At 36.6% G+C, this 18,092-nt stretch overlaps 1 protein-coding gene across 1 annotated transcript; it reads left to right on the top strand.

Moving 5' to 3' along the window:
* The first annotated feature begins 5,355 nt into the window (after positions 1-5,355).
* Positions 5,356-8,291, top strand: LOC140892146 (uncharacterized). The gene is made up of 6 exons (XM_073300910.1): positions 5,356-5,624; positions 5,859-5,941; positions 6,353-6,514; positions 7,175-7,285; positions 7,608-7,674; positions 7,748-8,291. The coding sequence occupies exons 1-6, from the start codon at positions 5,507-5,509 to the stop codon at positions 8,026-8,028; spliced, it is 822 nt and encodes a 273-aa protein (XP_073157011.1). The 5' UTR covers positions 5,356-5,506; the 3' UTR covers positions 8,029-8,291.
* The last annotated feature ends 9,801 nt before the right edge of the window (positions 8,292-18,092 follow it).

Below are 18,092 nucleotides of genomic sequence, written 5' to 3'. Positions count from 1 at the left end.
CCTCTTCAGCAAGGTTTCCATAGGCGTTGCTGAAGCATCCAACTGATCAACTTCAGTGCTATCTTGCTCAGTTGCAGGGATAACTGGCGGTGTGTTTCTGTTTATCACTCGACGAGGATCCATCTGATAATCAAAGGTTAGGACGCGAGATATCTCAATCGCTACAATCAGTGCCCTTACAACCTCTTGGAATACCGGATACCAGTCGATAACAGAAACAGATATATCTCAAGTAGATCATGCTTTATTAATTTAAATCACACAACCATGTAATTCAAATAATGCTCAAACAATAAAGCATGCTCGCATGGAATTAAGTACACAATAAAATAATTCAAACACATGTGAGGAGCCAATACATGCAAACTCGATCTACCCGCTCACTCTAGTTCGACCAAGAATCTTAACTCTCTGATACCACTTAATGTGAGACCTCGGTTCTAAACAACTAATCTTGGGATTAGACAACACTAAGACATACAATAACCAAAGGTTAAAGCAATAAAAGAATTTTTTTTTTTAAAAGAGAACAGTGTCGCGCTCGATCCGGCAAAAAGCCAGGATCGAGCGCACCACTTCTCTCAACTCTCTGCCTAGAAAAATTAAGGTGCCGCGCTCGATCCGGCAAAAAGCCAGGATCGAGCGCACCATTTTTTTGAAACCTCTGCCTCAAACAAAACAGGGGCTGCGCTCGATCCTGGCTTTTCCTAGAATTGAGCGCACCCTGGGCAGCAGAAACAAATCAGAACAGGGCAAGCTAACCAACTCAAACCAACAATATTCATAACAACATGCATCCATCCAAATTCAACATAATCTCGACTACTTGATACAAAATCAATTCTTCCAACTAGTACATAAAATTCTGGAGTTCAACAACTGTTCAAAGTAGAGGATATGCAACAACAACATAACGATGAAGTTCGATATCTAAACATATTCCAATCTAAACTAGATGAACATGCTGACACGACTTCTATACCAAGTCTCACTTCTACAACTTTCCCTCGGAGCTAACCATGCCTCTTTTGACTTGATCATGCCCCACCTGTTGCCAAGTACACATACAAAACAAAGCAACAGCCGGATAACCGGTGAGAATGATAATCCTAGTAAAAGCAACATATCAAATATTGAATAAACATCATGCTATCAAGACAACATATTCAAGTCAAGGTTAATGATATGCATGTCTTTAAAAACCAGGATATCGATTCTGATAAACAAGGGATTGCTGTTGTGCTTTTGGGATCCCGAGGATGAGATCACGTAACAACCCACCGACTCTCCCAATCGAGGTGGTGCCACGTATTCCACTCCTCTAGACTTTGAGCAACCATAACGAGTATGCTAGCACTAGGCAAAATACTACAACCTAGGCCACTCAATCATAGTTCCCAAACGTCTAAACAAAAAGGGCGATTCTGCCCGCTGAAATCAAAGTAGGCTCAAGATGAATGCATAACAGAAACATAAACATAAGCCACATAACAAAACTCAATCAATCAACAAAATACAAGTTCCTCATGCTAGAACAAGTATCGATGCAATATGTGATTTAAAAAGGGAAACTCGAGAACCAACAGTCCCGAGTATGCTATCCCGCTACGATGATTGCTTTTACCTTTCAAGGCAGTAGTTCCAACTTTTGGAAAGCTACAACAAAAGATTGTATCAATAACTATACAACCTAAACAACAATCAACGGTTCATGGAAATCTCTTTACCGTTCTTCGTCCAACTCTCGACGATCCAATGCTGCTAACACAGGGCTCGACAACTTCAACGAATCTGTACGAATACAAGAGATGATTGATCAATAACCACGATCAACTTTCAAGCCAAGTTCATAACTCAAAACGGTTCGAAACTCCAAAACTCAAACCGATGGCATAACGGCTATAACTGAACAAACCGGCAACGCAGACAGCAGTTCAATACCGATATCAACTCAATTCAATGCTAATACAACAACAACAAGACAAACCCATCAAATCTCAAATCATGATTTTCGAAAATAGCTTTCAAAAATCGTAACAATTCCGAACGTCGCTCTAATTCAAAACCGACAGATAATAAACGATCAGAACTCCGCTAAGAACAACATACTAGAATCTAAATCGATTCTAACAACCTCCGAAAAACAAAACATATCCGATCGGAGAAATACTTACGGTATAACGGAGCTCTCACTGTAGTGATCAGTAATCTGCCTTCAGAAATAAATTCCAACGGACGGATCGAGCTCGGAATGAAATCACAAAGCTCAAAAGCTCAAAAGGGGCGCTTCAATGGAGTCTCTCGGTTGGGAGGAAGATGAAGAATGAATGACCAAGTCAATACAAGTGTAGATAATATATAAAATCCCATATTTGCGTTTTAGTCCCTGAAATTTCCAAAATTTGCAAAAGGGACCCTGATCAAAATCAAACCGGCTCGAGAACTCTGTAACTCTGATTAACTCAAATAAACTCATTTAAGATAAAAGCAGGGCGTTACACCATCCTTACCATCAAACAACTCTACTTCTACACTCCTAAAAAAAATCCATATCTTTGTCCACTAATCAAGGGTTATGCGCTCTCGACCTTAATTTCAATTCTTCCCTGTCCGCTTGTAAAATATCTCAAGAATTGCTCTTTAGGAAAATAACTGATTTGCATAAGAATAACTTCAAATTGTACGATACATTGATTGTTGCCCTTGCTTCAAGAATGCAAGAACTTTGAAGGGTTTGACAGCATGGTGCTCATTGACTTGGTTCATCAACTTTTTTTGTGAACTAATCTCACGTCATGTATGGAATCTTATTGCCCATCCACCTACACTAGTAAAATATTGTACCCTCCATGCAAACATAAGCTATTTTCAACCTATTTTAGGGAGTGTACCATGTATGTCGAAGTATTTTTTGACCTTAATAAGCCAACTCAATGGATCAGTTCCATCAAACCTAAGTAATTCCACCCTTATCATAAAATGTCTTACTTCCTCGTGTACCTTTAAGCGACCTCCCTTTTATGAATCCCTTCCATCAAATGTGCTTTCTGTTAATTGTTCCTATTCTCCATCAATCCCTTGGCCCATGTAGTTCCTGGGTAAGTGAGATCCTACCTATACGAAAAATGTCCCATCGTATATTTAAGAGTAAAGACTCAGCAATATATTTGGGGTCTATTATTTTTTCAGTGGATATCACAAATATTGATGAATATTCATCCTTAAGTGCATAATTGAGATAGTGCTTGTAAAGGTAGCATGAAATTTTGTCTAGTTCCCCATGTACATTTGTTTGTTTATTTGTTTTTTAAACGTTATCCATTTCTGATTTGATGTCTATCATCGATTTTTTCAGTGCCTTGGTCCTGGCATCTGTTGTTGCAACCATTCTTCCAGAGCTTCTAATTTTTCTTCTGATTCCAATTTTTGGTATGCAGTAATCTGGAAGGTTGGACCAATTTTTAGGATCAAATAGATATTTAATCACTAAGTATTAACAAATTATACATATATCTATAAGAAAATGGAAATATCAATATCTTTATGAAACAAATTTTCAAAATCAACCGTGTTACGATGAGGAAAAAAATACCTTAGCAAATTCTATTAACCAAAAGAAATGTGTTGGATGAATTTCGTAACCAATTAACCTTCTCCACGATTTGTTCAATCCTATCTTTTTCAGACGGTGATCTAATGGTCCATATTTTTTTCGGCCGAGATTTATGCCTGAAGGGTAGCATCAATGCTACCTTTCTCCATTATGTTTTCCCCCAATAATAAAAATTGTATTTTGGGCTTCTAGTCCACTGCATTGATGGAGTCGTGAGGGTAAGGGTTTATGAGATTATTCATTCATCCTTAAATATATCATTGAGATAGTGTCTGTAAAGGTAGCATAAAATTTTTTTCTAGTTCATCATGTACATTTGTTTGATTGTTTGTTTTTAATGCTATCCGTCTCTGATTTGACGTCTATCATTGATTTTTTCAGTGTCTCGGTCCTGGCATCAGAGCTTTCTATTTTTCCTTCTGATTCCAATTTTTGACATGCGGTAATCCGGAAGGTTGGATCAATTTTTAGGATCAAATAGATATATAAACACTAAGAATTAACAAATTATACATATATCTATAAGAAAATGGAAATATCAATATCTTTATGAAACAAATTTCCAAAACCAATCGTGTTACGACGAGAAAAAAAGACCTTACAAATGCTATTAACGAAAAGAAATGTGTTGGATGAATATCGTAACCAATTAATCTTCCCTACGATTTGTTCAATCCTATCTTTTTCAAGTCGTAATCCAATAACCCATATTTTTTGCAGCCGAAATTTATGCTTGAAGGGTAGCATCGATGCTACCTTTCCCATTATGTTTCCCCCCATAAATAGAAATTGTATTTTGGGCTTCTAGTCCACCACGTTGATGGACTCGTGAGGGCAACGTTCTATGGGATTATTCATTTTTTATATTATTATTATAGTTCATTGATACGTGATGCAAACATGCACGTAAATTTATGTGAAAAATCTAGTTTTTACAAAAACTTAAAAATGAACTTTTAATAATAAGTTAATATCATCAATTAAAAAATTTCAAAATTATAAATAAAGAAATATTTTTAAAATTATGATCGTATAAATGATATATAAATTTATTAGGTTTCACGATTTATATCCGTAAGAAAGTTCGATTCGATATATTTCTATAATGAAAAATAATATTTTAAACATAAAATTTAATATTTTTAATTTAATAAAGTCAAATGGAATATCTGTTTCATAGGAGTTCTTAGAGTTGTCAGAAGGGCGGCATCCCAACGGACTGAAAATCCTTAACTCAACCTAAAATGAATTGCGGGGTAGGTGACCGATTCGCTGGTTGTCTCACAAAAAATAAAAATAATAAAAATTCATTATAATTAATTAAAACTTTAATTTCATAAATAAATACATATTTATAAAAGCTATCAATAAAATATTTAATTATTGATTTCATATGTGTACATTTTATATAAAATAATTAATATAAAAAATTCAAAACTTTCATTAAAAAAAATACATATATCAGCATCAATTCATAATATACAAAAAATCATTTTTCTTCCTTGTCCGCGGACAAACCCAAGCCCGCCTCAGACTAACCCGCACAAGTTGACCACCTAAGCCTGTTTTTAAATGGATTGAAAAAATTTCAATGAAACCTACTCAAATTATATTATACGGTGAGATTAGCCGATCTGATGGACCTAGCTCAAGTTGACAGTACTTGTAAGTTTATTATCGTGATATTTTTATTAAATAAATATTTTTTTTTAACCCAAACGGTAAACGTCATCTGACGACGCAGTATATTTCGCCATTTTCTTTCAGCATAGGGTTCAGATTACTGGTTTTGAGTTCTTGCTGCGTGTTTGTTATCATTCATTCTGAAATAATCCCTAATTCTCCCTTCTTATGATTTGATATTCCTTGGAAAGATCTTGAACATCTGAAATCATGGTGGGTTGGCACCGGAATTTGCAATCGTTCGTGCGCCAGGCTTCCAAGAGATATCTTTACTGTCACAGTGCCTCATTCAATGCTATTAATCAGTCAAAGACTTCTGGGGTGTCTGGTAACTTTTTAAATTTGAAGTTTTTTTTAAAAGAAAGAATTTTAGCCGGTGGTTGATTTGAATGCTTGAAGCTAGTGATTCTGTTGATTGCGATAGGATACATGTTTCTTCCATTGTTAAACGGATATATTATGGTTTATGCTGAAATGGTCTAAATGCTTCTGCTTGATCCTTGAGCTGTTTCTTGTTTAAAGTGTATTAAAATTTCTTGGTGTTTGATGCACCGTTCTGCAGCTGAGGTGTCTTATTTATCAAGACTGCGGAATTCATACTTCCCTACCATTTCAAGTCCAATGCATCAATATCTCCAGAAATTGGTAAATCCACGAGTGCTTTTCAATCTTTACTAAAAGCATTTATGTTACTTGCATTGTTTTGAACATTATAGGCTACAGTTTTCGGATCCTGTATTGAGAAATTGTTGAGATATAAATAAAATCAGTGAGACATTATTCAACTAAAAATACATGCGAGGTATGTGAGGATTGTGACTTTGCATCAGTTGCCAATGTGTCTGCCATGTAATTTTTTGTTGGAAATAAGCAAATTTTCTGCTGATGAATGAAATTTTTGTTTCATTTACGCAGCATGTTGATTTTATAATGTTTCATAATATTCACGTGTGGTAGTAAGGATTTTTTATGCTATTAATTATCTATTTCCTCATGCTTCATCTTTGTCCTTTATCACACTTCTATTTTGGGAAATGTACATTTTTGTTGTTTCAGGGATTCACCAGTACGAGGAGCTTACTCTCAGATACATCTGATGCAATTCCTATATCTTCTCCGTTAATACCGGCTTTACCTGCAAGTACTGGAAATACCGAAACTCAAAAGACTATTTGCAAGACTTCTAAAGTTCAAGCAGTGCTAAAGGGAATAAAACAGGTAAATCTCCTAATCTTTTTGGTTCACACTAGTTGCTGAGCATGATCGAAGAAAGCCAAATCTTTTGGGTTTTTGAAAACTAGTAACTCACTGTGAAGAAGATGTTTACCATAGTGTACCAAATGCATTATTGTACCGTCAATCTCCGTTCATTAACTGAGTCAGCTCTTGGTGGCTATAAGCTACGATTCTTGTGCAGGTTGCTTACCAAGTATGATCCTTTTATATTGCTTCCCATTCGTTTGATCTTCATTCTTGTGTTTTTGAGATAGAGTTGCAAAGTAGCTGTCTGTTGATTGTTTATCCGGATTATATCATATTCATGAAATGTGGAATCCAGTAATGGCAGAACACAATAATAATCTTGCAATCCATGCAATAAAAGGTGGAATAAACATATTGAAGTGGATGACTCTAATGCCAATGGGATTACTTTGTGATGAAGGGGTTCATCTTTTTTGTAATGGCCGGAGCCGAGGCTGATATTTTCAGATTATTCGTTTTGGTTTTGTTTTCTTTTTTCTTTTAAATAACTATTGGAACAGTGACCCTTTGTTCTTGCATTTGTCTTCTGCGATGCATTGAAAAATCATGTTGATTTCTCAGGGCCCATTTTTTTGTATAGAGTGTTCCAATTCTTGATAGACTACCTTATTTCAGAGTCCCAAGAAGGTAAACTTGGTTGCTGAATTCATCCGTGGAATGCTTGTTGAAGATGCGTTGTTGCAGTTGCAAGTTACTGTCAAGCGAGCTGCTAAAACTGTCTATCAGGTCATTTTTCTTTTATAAACCTTTAAACAATCTGATTTTTTTTGTCCAATATACCAATGGGAGGTAAATTTCTTTTTTGTTTCTTTACTTCCCCAATCTTTGCCGCCACCAAACACATTCTAATAAGTTAATCTTTTAAAGGGTGTTTTGGTTTCTTGTGACCTATCGTGGCCCTTCATTAATCTCAGATTTTGCTAAGGTAGATAGTCTACAAAAATTTGCACAAAAGGTCTCCTGCTTGTTTCAAACCCTTGAGCATATTCTTGTGCGAGGGTGACAATTTTCCAGCTGGATGCTTTTTGACTGAAATATGCATGTGCAGGTTATACATTCAGCTCGTGCCAATGCAACGCACAATCATGGTCTTGATGCTGACCGTCTTCTTGTTGGTAAGCAAACAATTCTGTTGTATTTACTCTTTTATCTTTTATTAAATTCCTTCTTGTCTCTGATATTCTGTAGCTGAGGCATTTACTGGGAAAGGATTTTACAAGAAAAGGGTATCATATCATTCCAAAGGCAGATGTGGAATAAAAGTGAGACCAGAGTGTAGACTGACAGTAGTACTCAGGGAGATAACCCCAGAGGAAGAAGCTAAGATAGCTAAGTTGAAGGTGCACAATTTCCGTAAGCTTTCTAAACGAGAGAAAAGACTTGTGCCCCATAAACTTATTGAGACCACTCCAATATGGAATCGCAAAAGCAAAACAAGTAGCCAGCAATCCAATTTGATGGCTAGCTAATTTGCATTTGCATCAAGGCAAACGATGTGTTCAAGAAATTGTGTTGTTATACTGATATCTGCATTTGCATGGCTTTTCGAGATGGCCCTCAGCTACAGTTTTTTGTTGTTCTTTCATTTTGATTCAAGGATAGGTTTATGTTTAGCAGTTCACTCCACACCGTGATGAGATGGTGATGTTTGGCATAATTTCAGCTTCATCCTGAATTTCAGGAATTATGAAAATTTAATTTTTTTTTTCTTTTTAATATTTTTCTTTTCTGTCTTGTCACTTCAGTATTCACGGTGCTTGATAATTTTTGATGGTATTTCAGTTTTGTCAAGATATTAACTTGTAGCAGCTGTTCTCGTCATTGGCTATAATTCTTTAGTTTTCTGAATTTTGAAGTCCTACCAAGATGTCTGAGATCTAGAACTTCTTTCGAGAATGGCCATTTAAAGCACTTGGAACGAACTTTTGAAGGACTGGAATTTCTAGTTTGAGAATGACAAATGCTCTGTGTAATGAAAATTGTTGGCTGCCTAAAAAGTCATATATTATCTGGTTTCCACTGCATAGGAAGGGTTTGTGTCAATATGTTATGCTCAAATATGTTTGGAGCTTCGAAAATCAACTTCCTGCATAATGGAACCTAGACGTTGATATCTTTTAGGGAGAATGGCAGTTCACTCAACCAGCTTGATGTTTTATGTACAACACTATACGATGACATTAGATTCTCTTGTAGAATAGGACACAGGCGGCCCGGGTTTTTGTCGTCTCGATGATTACATGGGAAACATGGGTGTCGTCAAGCTCATACCGCCTATTAGTATTACTTGTTGGAAAACTGTGTTCAGATCAATTAGAATTGATACCCGGTGCAGCGAAAGTTTAAAAATTTTATTTTATTAATATGGAACGATTCCATATCTGGGTATCAAAACTTTTACGATTAAATTTGTGTAAGTAAAATAAATAATCACAATTAAATATTTTACCTTAAAATCTCGAAGCGAGATTATGGACACCAACAGAATTTAATCAGCTCTTGTTGTATATCCCCGGAACTGATGAACGAACGTTTTTTCAATCAGGTCCACGAATAGAAAACAAAACCCTTTGATTGACTCACTAGAAATCAATCAGAAGTTTGCGTAGAGAATAAACAGATATGATCTGTTAATTCAGATTGTAATTTTTCATAAAAATCACAAGCCGAATTTTCTCCGAAAGGGACAGAGGATTTCGAAAATCCTCTTGAATAATCTAGACTGATTTTCGAAAATTCAAGACTGAATATCACACCAAATTTTCGAACACTGCAGCTCTATTTATAGATAATTTCTAGTTATAATTGTATCAGGACTCTAACACCTTAAAGCCCACAATCCATAACTTAAGCCCAACAAGCCAAGCCTGTTGTTATAGAAATTAATATAAAATTCATCATGACTCCGATTGATAAACTGATTTCACCAATGTGCACAGAAACCATTTCTGCATCTTTTAGAGTCAAGATAATTTTTCTGAATTCGAATTCAGTGATTTCCAAATATGTCCATCCCTATGTCATTTTAGGAAATTCCACTCCCTTTAGTTAAGAAGTCCAACTTCTCTTTCATTAAATTTAACTCTTTAAATTTAACTATCTCTACGGGGTTTTAGTAATCCATTACTTGTGTAACCCTCAATGGTTTAGGAATACAGCTAGCCGTGGGCTCACAACTCCTTATGACTCGGAAGAACAATTTTCGACTTACCCATCGAATCATGGTAAGAGCGCCTAGCAACAACGCCCCATGATTCCCTAGGTATTACTGATAGTGCCTGCAAGAACCAGTAGATTTTGGTTAGCGTACAGTACGGTCCCTTCATCCATATATCCCGATCGAATCAACAACCATTGGTATATCGAGAGTCGTTCGAGATTCGATAACTATGCATTACATCTTGGAGATCAAATAGTGGCATCGCATGTGTTACTAGGATAACCCATTAACCTAAAACAAATCATGTACTCTGGACAGAGATTCGTCACACTAATATCTCCTCAGATCGCATAAGATATCCACACTCGCAAGTATGTGGTGAATCCTTGACAACAAAGCATCGACTCCTATATGTGTCGTAACTGTACCCAATCCCGACACCTGATGACCCCAATAGAGTCGGTAAACGAGTCAAAGTACAGTACTAGCATATAGAGTCTCAATGATGTTTCAAGTAATAAGGACTAATGGTGTACAACCAAAACCGCGGACTTTATCCACTCGATAAGTGATAACCACTTGGAAAGTCCGAATAGGGTAGTTCGATCATTCATCATATGAATATCCATTTGCATGCTTTGAACATCTCTATGTTCTATACCAATGAAACGTGGTACTCGGAATCGCAAATGCTAGTCTCAATCTCGAGCGATTCTTATCCTTATTTGCGGACGACTCAATTGACTAGGAACAATTTAGAATATACAGTGACTATAAGATGTGTTTCATGATAGCCATCCCCATGTGCTACCACATCTTACATACACTATAGTATATTCAAGGTCTTTATCAAAACAACAATAGTATATCATAATATAACAATATGAAGAAAGATAAAGTCAATGTCATTATAAAAGTGTAAATTATATTAAACAAAAGATTGTTTTACATAGAGTCATAAAAGCCCTTAGCCACAAGTTGGCTAACCGGGCACCCACTCTTTCAATCTCCCACTTGCCCTAAAGCCAACTAGTCATACTACGTAATCCCATTACTTCGCGATGTTTGTCAAACAATGGACCTGGCAAGGGCTTAGTAAGTGGATCAGCGATATTTTCTGTAGAGGCCACTTTCTCGACACTGATGTCTCCTCTTTCCACGATCTCCCGGATGATGTGGTATTTCCTCAGTACGTGTTTGGACTTCTGATGAGACCTTGGATCCTTTGCCTGAGCAACGACACCCGTGTTGTCACAGTACACCGGGACTGGACCAACAGCTTCAGGAATTACACCCAACTCTTGGATGAATTTCCTTATCCAAACCGCCTCTTTAGCAGCAGCTGATGCTGCAATGTATTCTGCCTCAGTGGTGGAATCCGCTGTGGTGTCCTGCTTGGAACTCTTCCAAGAGACAGCACCGCCATTGAGCACGAATACAAATCCAGAGGTTGATTTCGAGTCATCCACGTCACATTGGAAGCTAGAGTCGGTATAGCCTTCTAACTTCAATTCTCTCCCTCCATAAACCATGAACAAATTCTTAGTCCTTCGCAAGTACTTAAGAATATCCTTCACGGCTTTCCAATGCATTTGACCGGGATTGGCTTGGTATCTGCTCGTGACGCTCAGAGTATAGACCACATCCGGTCTGGTAGATATCATCCCATACATGATACTACCTATGGCTGACGCATATGGCACGTGTGTCATATTTTCTATCTCTTCGTCAGTCTTGGGACACATAGACTTGGATAGAGAAACTCCATGACACATAGGTAGATGTCCTCTCTTGGACTCATCCATAGAAAACATTTTCAATATGGTGTCGATGTAGGTTGATTGAGTGAGTCCTATCATTCTTTTAGATCTATCTCTATAGATCTGAATTCCTAGAATATAGGATGCCTCACCTAAATCCTTCATCGAGAATCTACCTGATAACCATATCTTTGTTGACTGCAACATCCCTACATCATTCCCCATGAGTAGGATGTCATCAACATAAAGTACTAAGAATGTTACTGCATTCTTAACTACTTTCTTGTACACGCATGGTTCCTCCGGGTTCTTGATGAAACCAAAATCCTTTATTTTTTCATCAAATTTCTGGTTCCAACTTCTTGATACTTGTTTGAGACCATAGATTGATCTCTGAAGCTTGCATACCTTATGCTCGCTTCCCATGGATGTGTATCCCTCAGGCTGCGTCATATAGATCTCTTCCTTAATGTTTCCATTAAGAAATGCAGTCTTTACATCCATTTGCCATATCTCATAGTCATACCATGCTGCTATGGCAATAAGGATTCTTATGGACTTGAACATTGCGACTGGTGAAAAGGTTTCATCATAGTCAACTCCTTGTCTTTGAGTATAACCTTTTGCCACCAATCGTGCCTTGTAGGTCAATACCTTTCCATCAGGCCCAAGCTTTCTCTTGTAGATCCATTTGCATCCAATTGGAACAATTCCATCGGGAGGATCTACTAAAGACCAAACTTGGTTAGAATGCATCGAGTCAATTTTCGATTGCATTGCTTCAAGCCATAAATTCGAATCCGCATCAGAAATTGCTTTCTTGAAGTTTCTTGGATCACATCCAATGTCGGGTTCACTTTGATCCCCTTCAAGAAGAAGACCATATCTAATAGGAGGCCTAGAAGTCCTCTCGGATCTCCTAGTAATAGGCGTGTCTTGTGATGATTCTTGAGGTGTAGGATCACTATTGTGTATCTCGGGTTCTTCTCGAATCTCTTTGAGTTCCATCATCTTGTCTTTCTTATCCAATAAGAACTCCTTCTCTAAGAAGGTGGCATTCCTTGAAACAAACACTTTTGTTTCATTAGGATGATAGAAATAATATCCGATTGAATTCTTCGGATACCCTACAAAATAACATAAGGTGGATCGACTATCCAACTTATCTCCCACTGTCTGCTTCACGTAAGCAGGACATCCCCAAATCCTCAAGTACGAATACTTAGGAGCTTTGTCATTCCATAACTCGTATGGTGTTTTATTTACTGCTTTAGTGTGGACGTTGTTTAACAACAATACCGCCGTTTCAAGCGCGTAGCCCCAAAACGAAGGTGGGAGCTCAGTGAAGCTCATCATGGATCAAACCATGTCCAACAAAGTTCGATTGCGACGCTCCGAAACACCATTAAGCTGAGGTGTCATAGGAGGAGTCCACTGAGAGAGAATCCCATTCTCTTTTAGATAGTCCAAAAACTCGGTACTTAAGTATTCTCCACCTCGATCTGATCGAAGTGCCTTAATACTTTTACCTAGTTTGTTTTCTACTTTAGCCTTGAATTCTTTGAACTTTTCAAATGCTTCAGACTTATATTTCATTAAATATAAATACCCATACCTAGAATGATCATCAGTAAAGGTAATGAAGTAGGTGTTGCCATATTTAGTACCAATCCTAAATGGACCGCAAACATCTGTATGGATCAAATTCAACAGATTTTGACTACGCTCAGGTTTCCCTTTGAAAGGAGATTTAGTCATTTTTTCCTTTAGGCAGGACTCACAAGTAGGTAGAGAGTTAATATCAGACATATCAAACATTCCCTCTCCCACTAGCTTGTTCATCCTCCTTGAGGAAATATGACCTAGCCTAGCATGCCAAAGGTTTGCCGGGTTTTGACTATCGTTTTTCCTTTTAATTGTTGTCACCGGTTTATCAACATAATTAATTGGAACGTCTTTTAATTTTAAGCTATATAGATCGTTTTCAAGTTGTCCATTTCCAATCAAATATTCATTCTTGTAAATATTGCAAATCCCATTTACAAAATTGCAAGAAAAACCATCTCTATCAAGCATAGAAATAGATATAATGTTTTTGACCAAATCCGGAACATATAAAACATCTCTAAAAAATAACTTAAAATTGTTCTGCAAAACTAAATAAATGTCTCCTATAGCTTTGGCTTCGACTCTAGAACCATTCCCGAGCCTTAGCGGGGTCTCACCCATCCTTAGCTTATTACTTCTTGTCATCATTTGCAACTCATTGTAAATGTGAGATCTATATCTGGTATCCAATACCCAAGAAGTAGTATTAAGTAAAACATTTATTTCAATGTAAAACATACCCTTTGCAGTTCTCAACTGCTCGAGGTATTCCTTGCAGTTACGTTTTCAATGACCGGGTTTCTTGCAGTAATGACAAACTTGTTTATACTTGTCGAATTTTGCATGTAACATTTGGCCTTGAGATCATGGTCCAACCATTTCTCTAGTTCGGCCAACCTTTCGGCAGTTACATCAGCCGAGGCTGTTTTCGGAGAAGCCTTTTCTAATACTTAGAAAATCTTTTCCGAACTCATGACAATCTTAACTTATGGAACCATCCTGTATAGATTGCGCCAGAAAATTTGTTTTGTTCGAGAATTGAAACATGTGGATTACGAATTCATTGTAATGAAATACTGAGATGAAACAGACAATAATCGATGATTTGTTTAATAATTTACTAAGAAATAAAATATGGCGAATTTTATTTTATGAATCACACTCCCACTATTTTGACGATTTCACCACCCTCTAGTGAAAACGAGAAACATTTTCTTTAGTGGGAACATGGAGACCAATTGACAAACTATAGTCCCGAATAATATCAGTCAACCATAATTTTCAAAAGGTAGAGCCCAATTACTTCCAAAGTAACCCCCATGTTTTTACCTCATGTCCAATAAGGGCTCAATAATATGACGTCGTTTATTGTGACATGTCAAGATAACCCATCAATATTAAGTTGTGATGGAAGGTCGCCATGTGGATCCCCAATAATATGAGCCAATCCCATGGGAGTTCCACCCAACTTACAACATGTGTCGATCCAATGTACATCTTTCCGACGAACGGGCCCCTCCAATAATATGAGCCGGACCGTATTCGCGGGTAGCATCTCATACATTGATCGTTGATGGAAGGTAGAAATATTTAAACAATATTTAAATTCCCTTTTTATTAATCTTGATATCAATTTTAAATCATATTTAAAATGAGGGATTTTAATTTTTGAAAATTTGTCTCATCATGCAATTTATGTATGCTTGCGGGATTCATACAATTTAGTCTAAATATGCATACATCAATAATATCATATATTATTTAAGGATGATCGATCCCATTAACTAATCGACCCGTGGTTGCCAATCACGAGTCTAAGTCCAATCCTAGGTGATATGTAAGTATGCAATGCAATCCTATTACATTGTGCTTCCAATTTACATTTCTTCGGTCTTCATTGTCTGCTGGGCCCACCATTTCTTCAAATCTTTGTCTCCCACTAAGTCTAATAAATTTACAATAAATTTCGATGATAAATATGGGATACATTTTTAGGGGTAGGAACGGGCCATAAACCAGGCCCACTTTTATTACATATGACAATCATATTGGGCTATAAACCAAGCCCATTAATAAACACCAACAACAATAAGACAAATATAAATCACCTAACATACACCTAAAACATTGGTCATGGCAATCGATCATCTTTTATCCATTAATTAATTCAATAATTAAATAATTGGATAAACATGCAAAGGCATCATAATTTAAAAGATAAAATCATATTTTATCTTATCCATCCATAAGATCATATCTTATCATCAATTGTACCAAAATAATTAATTTTATAAAATTTAATTTAACGGATAAAATTTATAAATTTTCCAAAAATTCAAATTTATCCAAAAATCAATTTTAAAAATTTCAGACTCGAACAATTCGATCCGATGCCTCGTGATCTAATCAAAAACAATTTTCGATCGGATCAAACACTAGAATTTCAAAAAATTCAAATTTTTTTTAAAAAATAAAATTTTAATTTTCCGGGCTGCCCGGGACTATCCCGGGCAGCCCGTGCCCCGACCGGGGCTCGGGCTGGGCAGCGACGATCGCTGCCCTGCGCAGCGACAATCGCTGCCCTTGGACAGCGATCCCATCGCTGCCCGTGTTTTGCCCGTCAAAATTTTGATTTTAAAAAAATTTGTTTTGTTTCAAAAACCGAGGCTTAAAAATTTTGTAAAATCGATTAATTTAATCGTTTGATCTGAGCAACCTGTCTCTGATACTACTGTTGGAAAATTGTGTTCATATCAATTAGAATTGATACCCGGTGCAGCAGAAGTTTAAAAATTTTATTTTATTAATATGGAACGATTCCATATCTGAGTATCAAAACTTTTACGATTAAATTTGTGTAAGTAAAATAAATAATCACAATTAAATATTTTACCTTAAAATCTCGAAGCGAGATTATGGACACCAACCGAATTTAATCTGCTCTTGTTGTATATCCCCGGAACTGATGAACGAACGTTTCTTCAATCAGGTCCACGAATAGAAAACAAAACCCTCTGATTGACTGCACTAGAAATCAATCAGAAGTTTGCGTAGAGAATAAACAGATATGATCTGTTAATTCAGATTGTAATTTTTCATAAAAATCACAAACCGAATTTTCTCCGAAAGGGACAGAGGATTTCGAAAATCCTCTTGAATAATCTAGACTGATTTTCGAAAATTCAAGACTGAATATCACACCAAATTTTCGAACACTGCAGCCCTATTTATAGATAATTTCTAGTTATAATTGTATCAGGACTCTAACTCCTTAAAGCCCACAATCCATAACTTAAGCCCAACAAGCCAAGCCTGTTGTTATAGAAATTAATATAAAATTCATCGTGACTCCGATTGATAAACTGATTTTACCAATGTGCACAGAAACCATTTCTGCATCTTTTAGAGTCAAGATAATTTTTCTGAATCCGAATTCAGTGATTTCCAAAAATGTCCATCCCTATGTCATTTTAAAAAATTCCACTCCCTTTAGTTAAGAAGTCCAACTTCTCTTTCATTAAATTTAACTCTTTAAATTTAACTATCTCTACGGGGTTTTAGTAATCCATTACTTGTGTAACCCTCAATGGTTCAGGAATACAGCTAGCCGTGGGCTCACAACTCCTTGTGACTCGGAACAACAATTTCTGACTTACCCATCGAATCATGGTAAGAGCGCCTAGCAACATCGCCCCATGATTCCCTAGGTATTACTGATAGTGCCTGCAAGAACCAGTAGATTTTGGTTAGCGTACAGTACGGTCCCTTCATCCATATATCCCGATCGAATCAACAACCATTGGTATATCGAGAGTCGTTTGAGATTCGATAACTATGCATTACATCTTGGAGATCAAATAGTGACATCGCATGTGTTACTAGGATAACCCATTAACCTAAAACAAATCATGTACTCTGTCCAGAGATTCGTCACACTAATATCTCATCAGATCGCATAAGATATCCACACTCGCAAGTATGTGGTGAATCCTTGACAACAAAGCATCGACTCCTATATGTGTCGTAACTATACCCAATCCCGACACCTGATGACCCCAATAGAGTCGTTAAACGAGTCAAAGTACAGTACTAGCATATAGAGTCTCAATGATGTTTTAAGTAATAAGGACTAATGGTGTACAACCAAAACCGCGGACTTTATCCACTCGATAAGTGATAACCACTTGGAAATTCCGAATAGGGTAGTTCGATCATTCATCATATGAATATCCATTTGCATGCTTTGAACATCTCTATGTTCCATACCAATGAAACGTGGTACTCGGCATCGCAAATGCTAGTCTCAATCTCGAGCGATCTTTATCCTTATTTGCGGACGGCTCAATTGACTAGGAACAATTTAGAATATACAGTGACTATAAGATGTGTTTCATGATAGCCATCCCCATGTGCTACCACATCTTACATACACTATAGTATATTCAAGGTCTTTATCAAAACAACAATAGTATATCATAATATAACAATATTAAGAAAGATAAAGCCAATGCCATTATAAAAGTGTAAATTATATTAAACAAAAGATTGTTTTACATAGAGTCATAAAAGCCCTTAGCCACAAGTTGGCTAACCGGGCACCCACTTTTTCATTACTACCATTCTGCACCAAAGAAATGAGTTCAAAAAACTAGATCCAAGAATTAGTCACCATGATCCTAAATGAAATGTGTACATGCATCAAGTCAAAGGAGAAAAGATACTGGTCCATCATAATGAAGATACAACTGTGAGCAAACTGAAAAAGTTTATAATCGAATACGGAAATTGGAGGGTATAAGGCCCTTATTGGCTCAAAATCGTGTGGGTTCACATGATTTGCACGTGTGGCCAATTGATGGCCACACAAAGGTACAATGGGGGTAATACCGTCACTGTAGCATCGAAGTACCCTATAGCACTCGTTAAATATGTAACTTTGTTGTGTGATGAATACTCAAAATTGTTGGAACTATTTTTGTATGAGATAATTCCGAATTTGGTCCCT

The sequence above is a fragment of the Henckelia pumila genome, chromosome 3, assembly GCF_033568475.1.
Source record: "Henckelia pumila isolate YLH828 chromosome 3, ASM3356847v2, whole genome shotgun sequence".
In the NCBI taxonomy this organism is placed as follows: Eukaryota; Viridiplantae; Streptophyta; class Magnoliopsida; order Lamiales; family Gesneriaceae; genus Henckelia; species Henckelia pumila.
The sequence above is the reverse complement of the archived record's forward strand: the minus strand, read 5'-3'. Positions and strand labels throughout refer to the sequence as shown.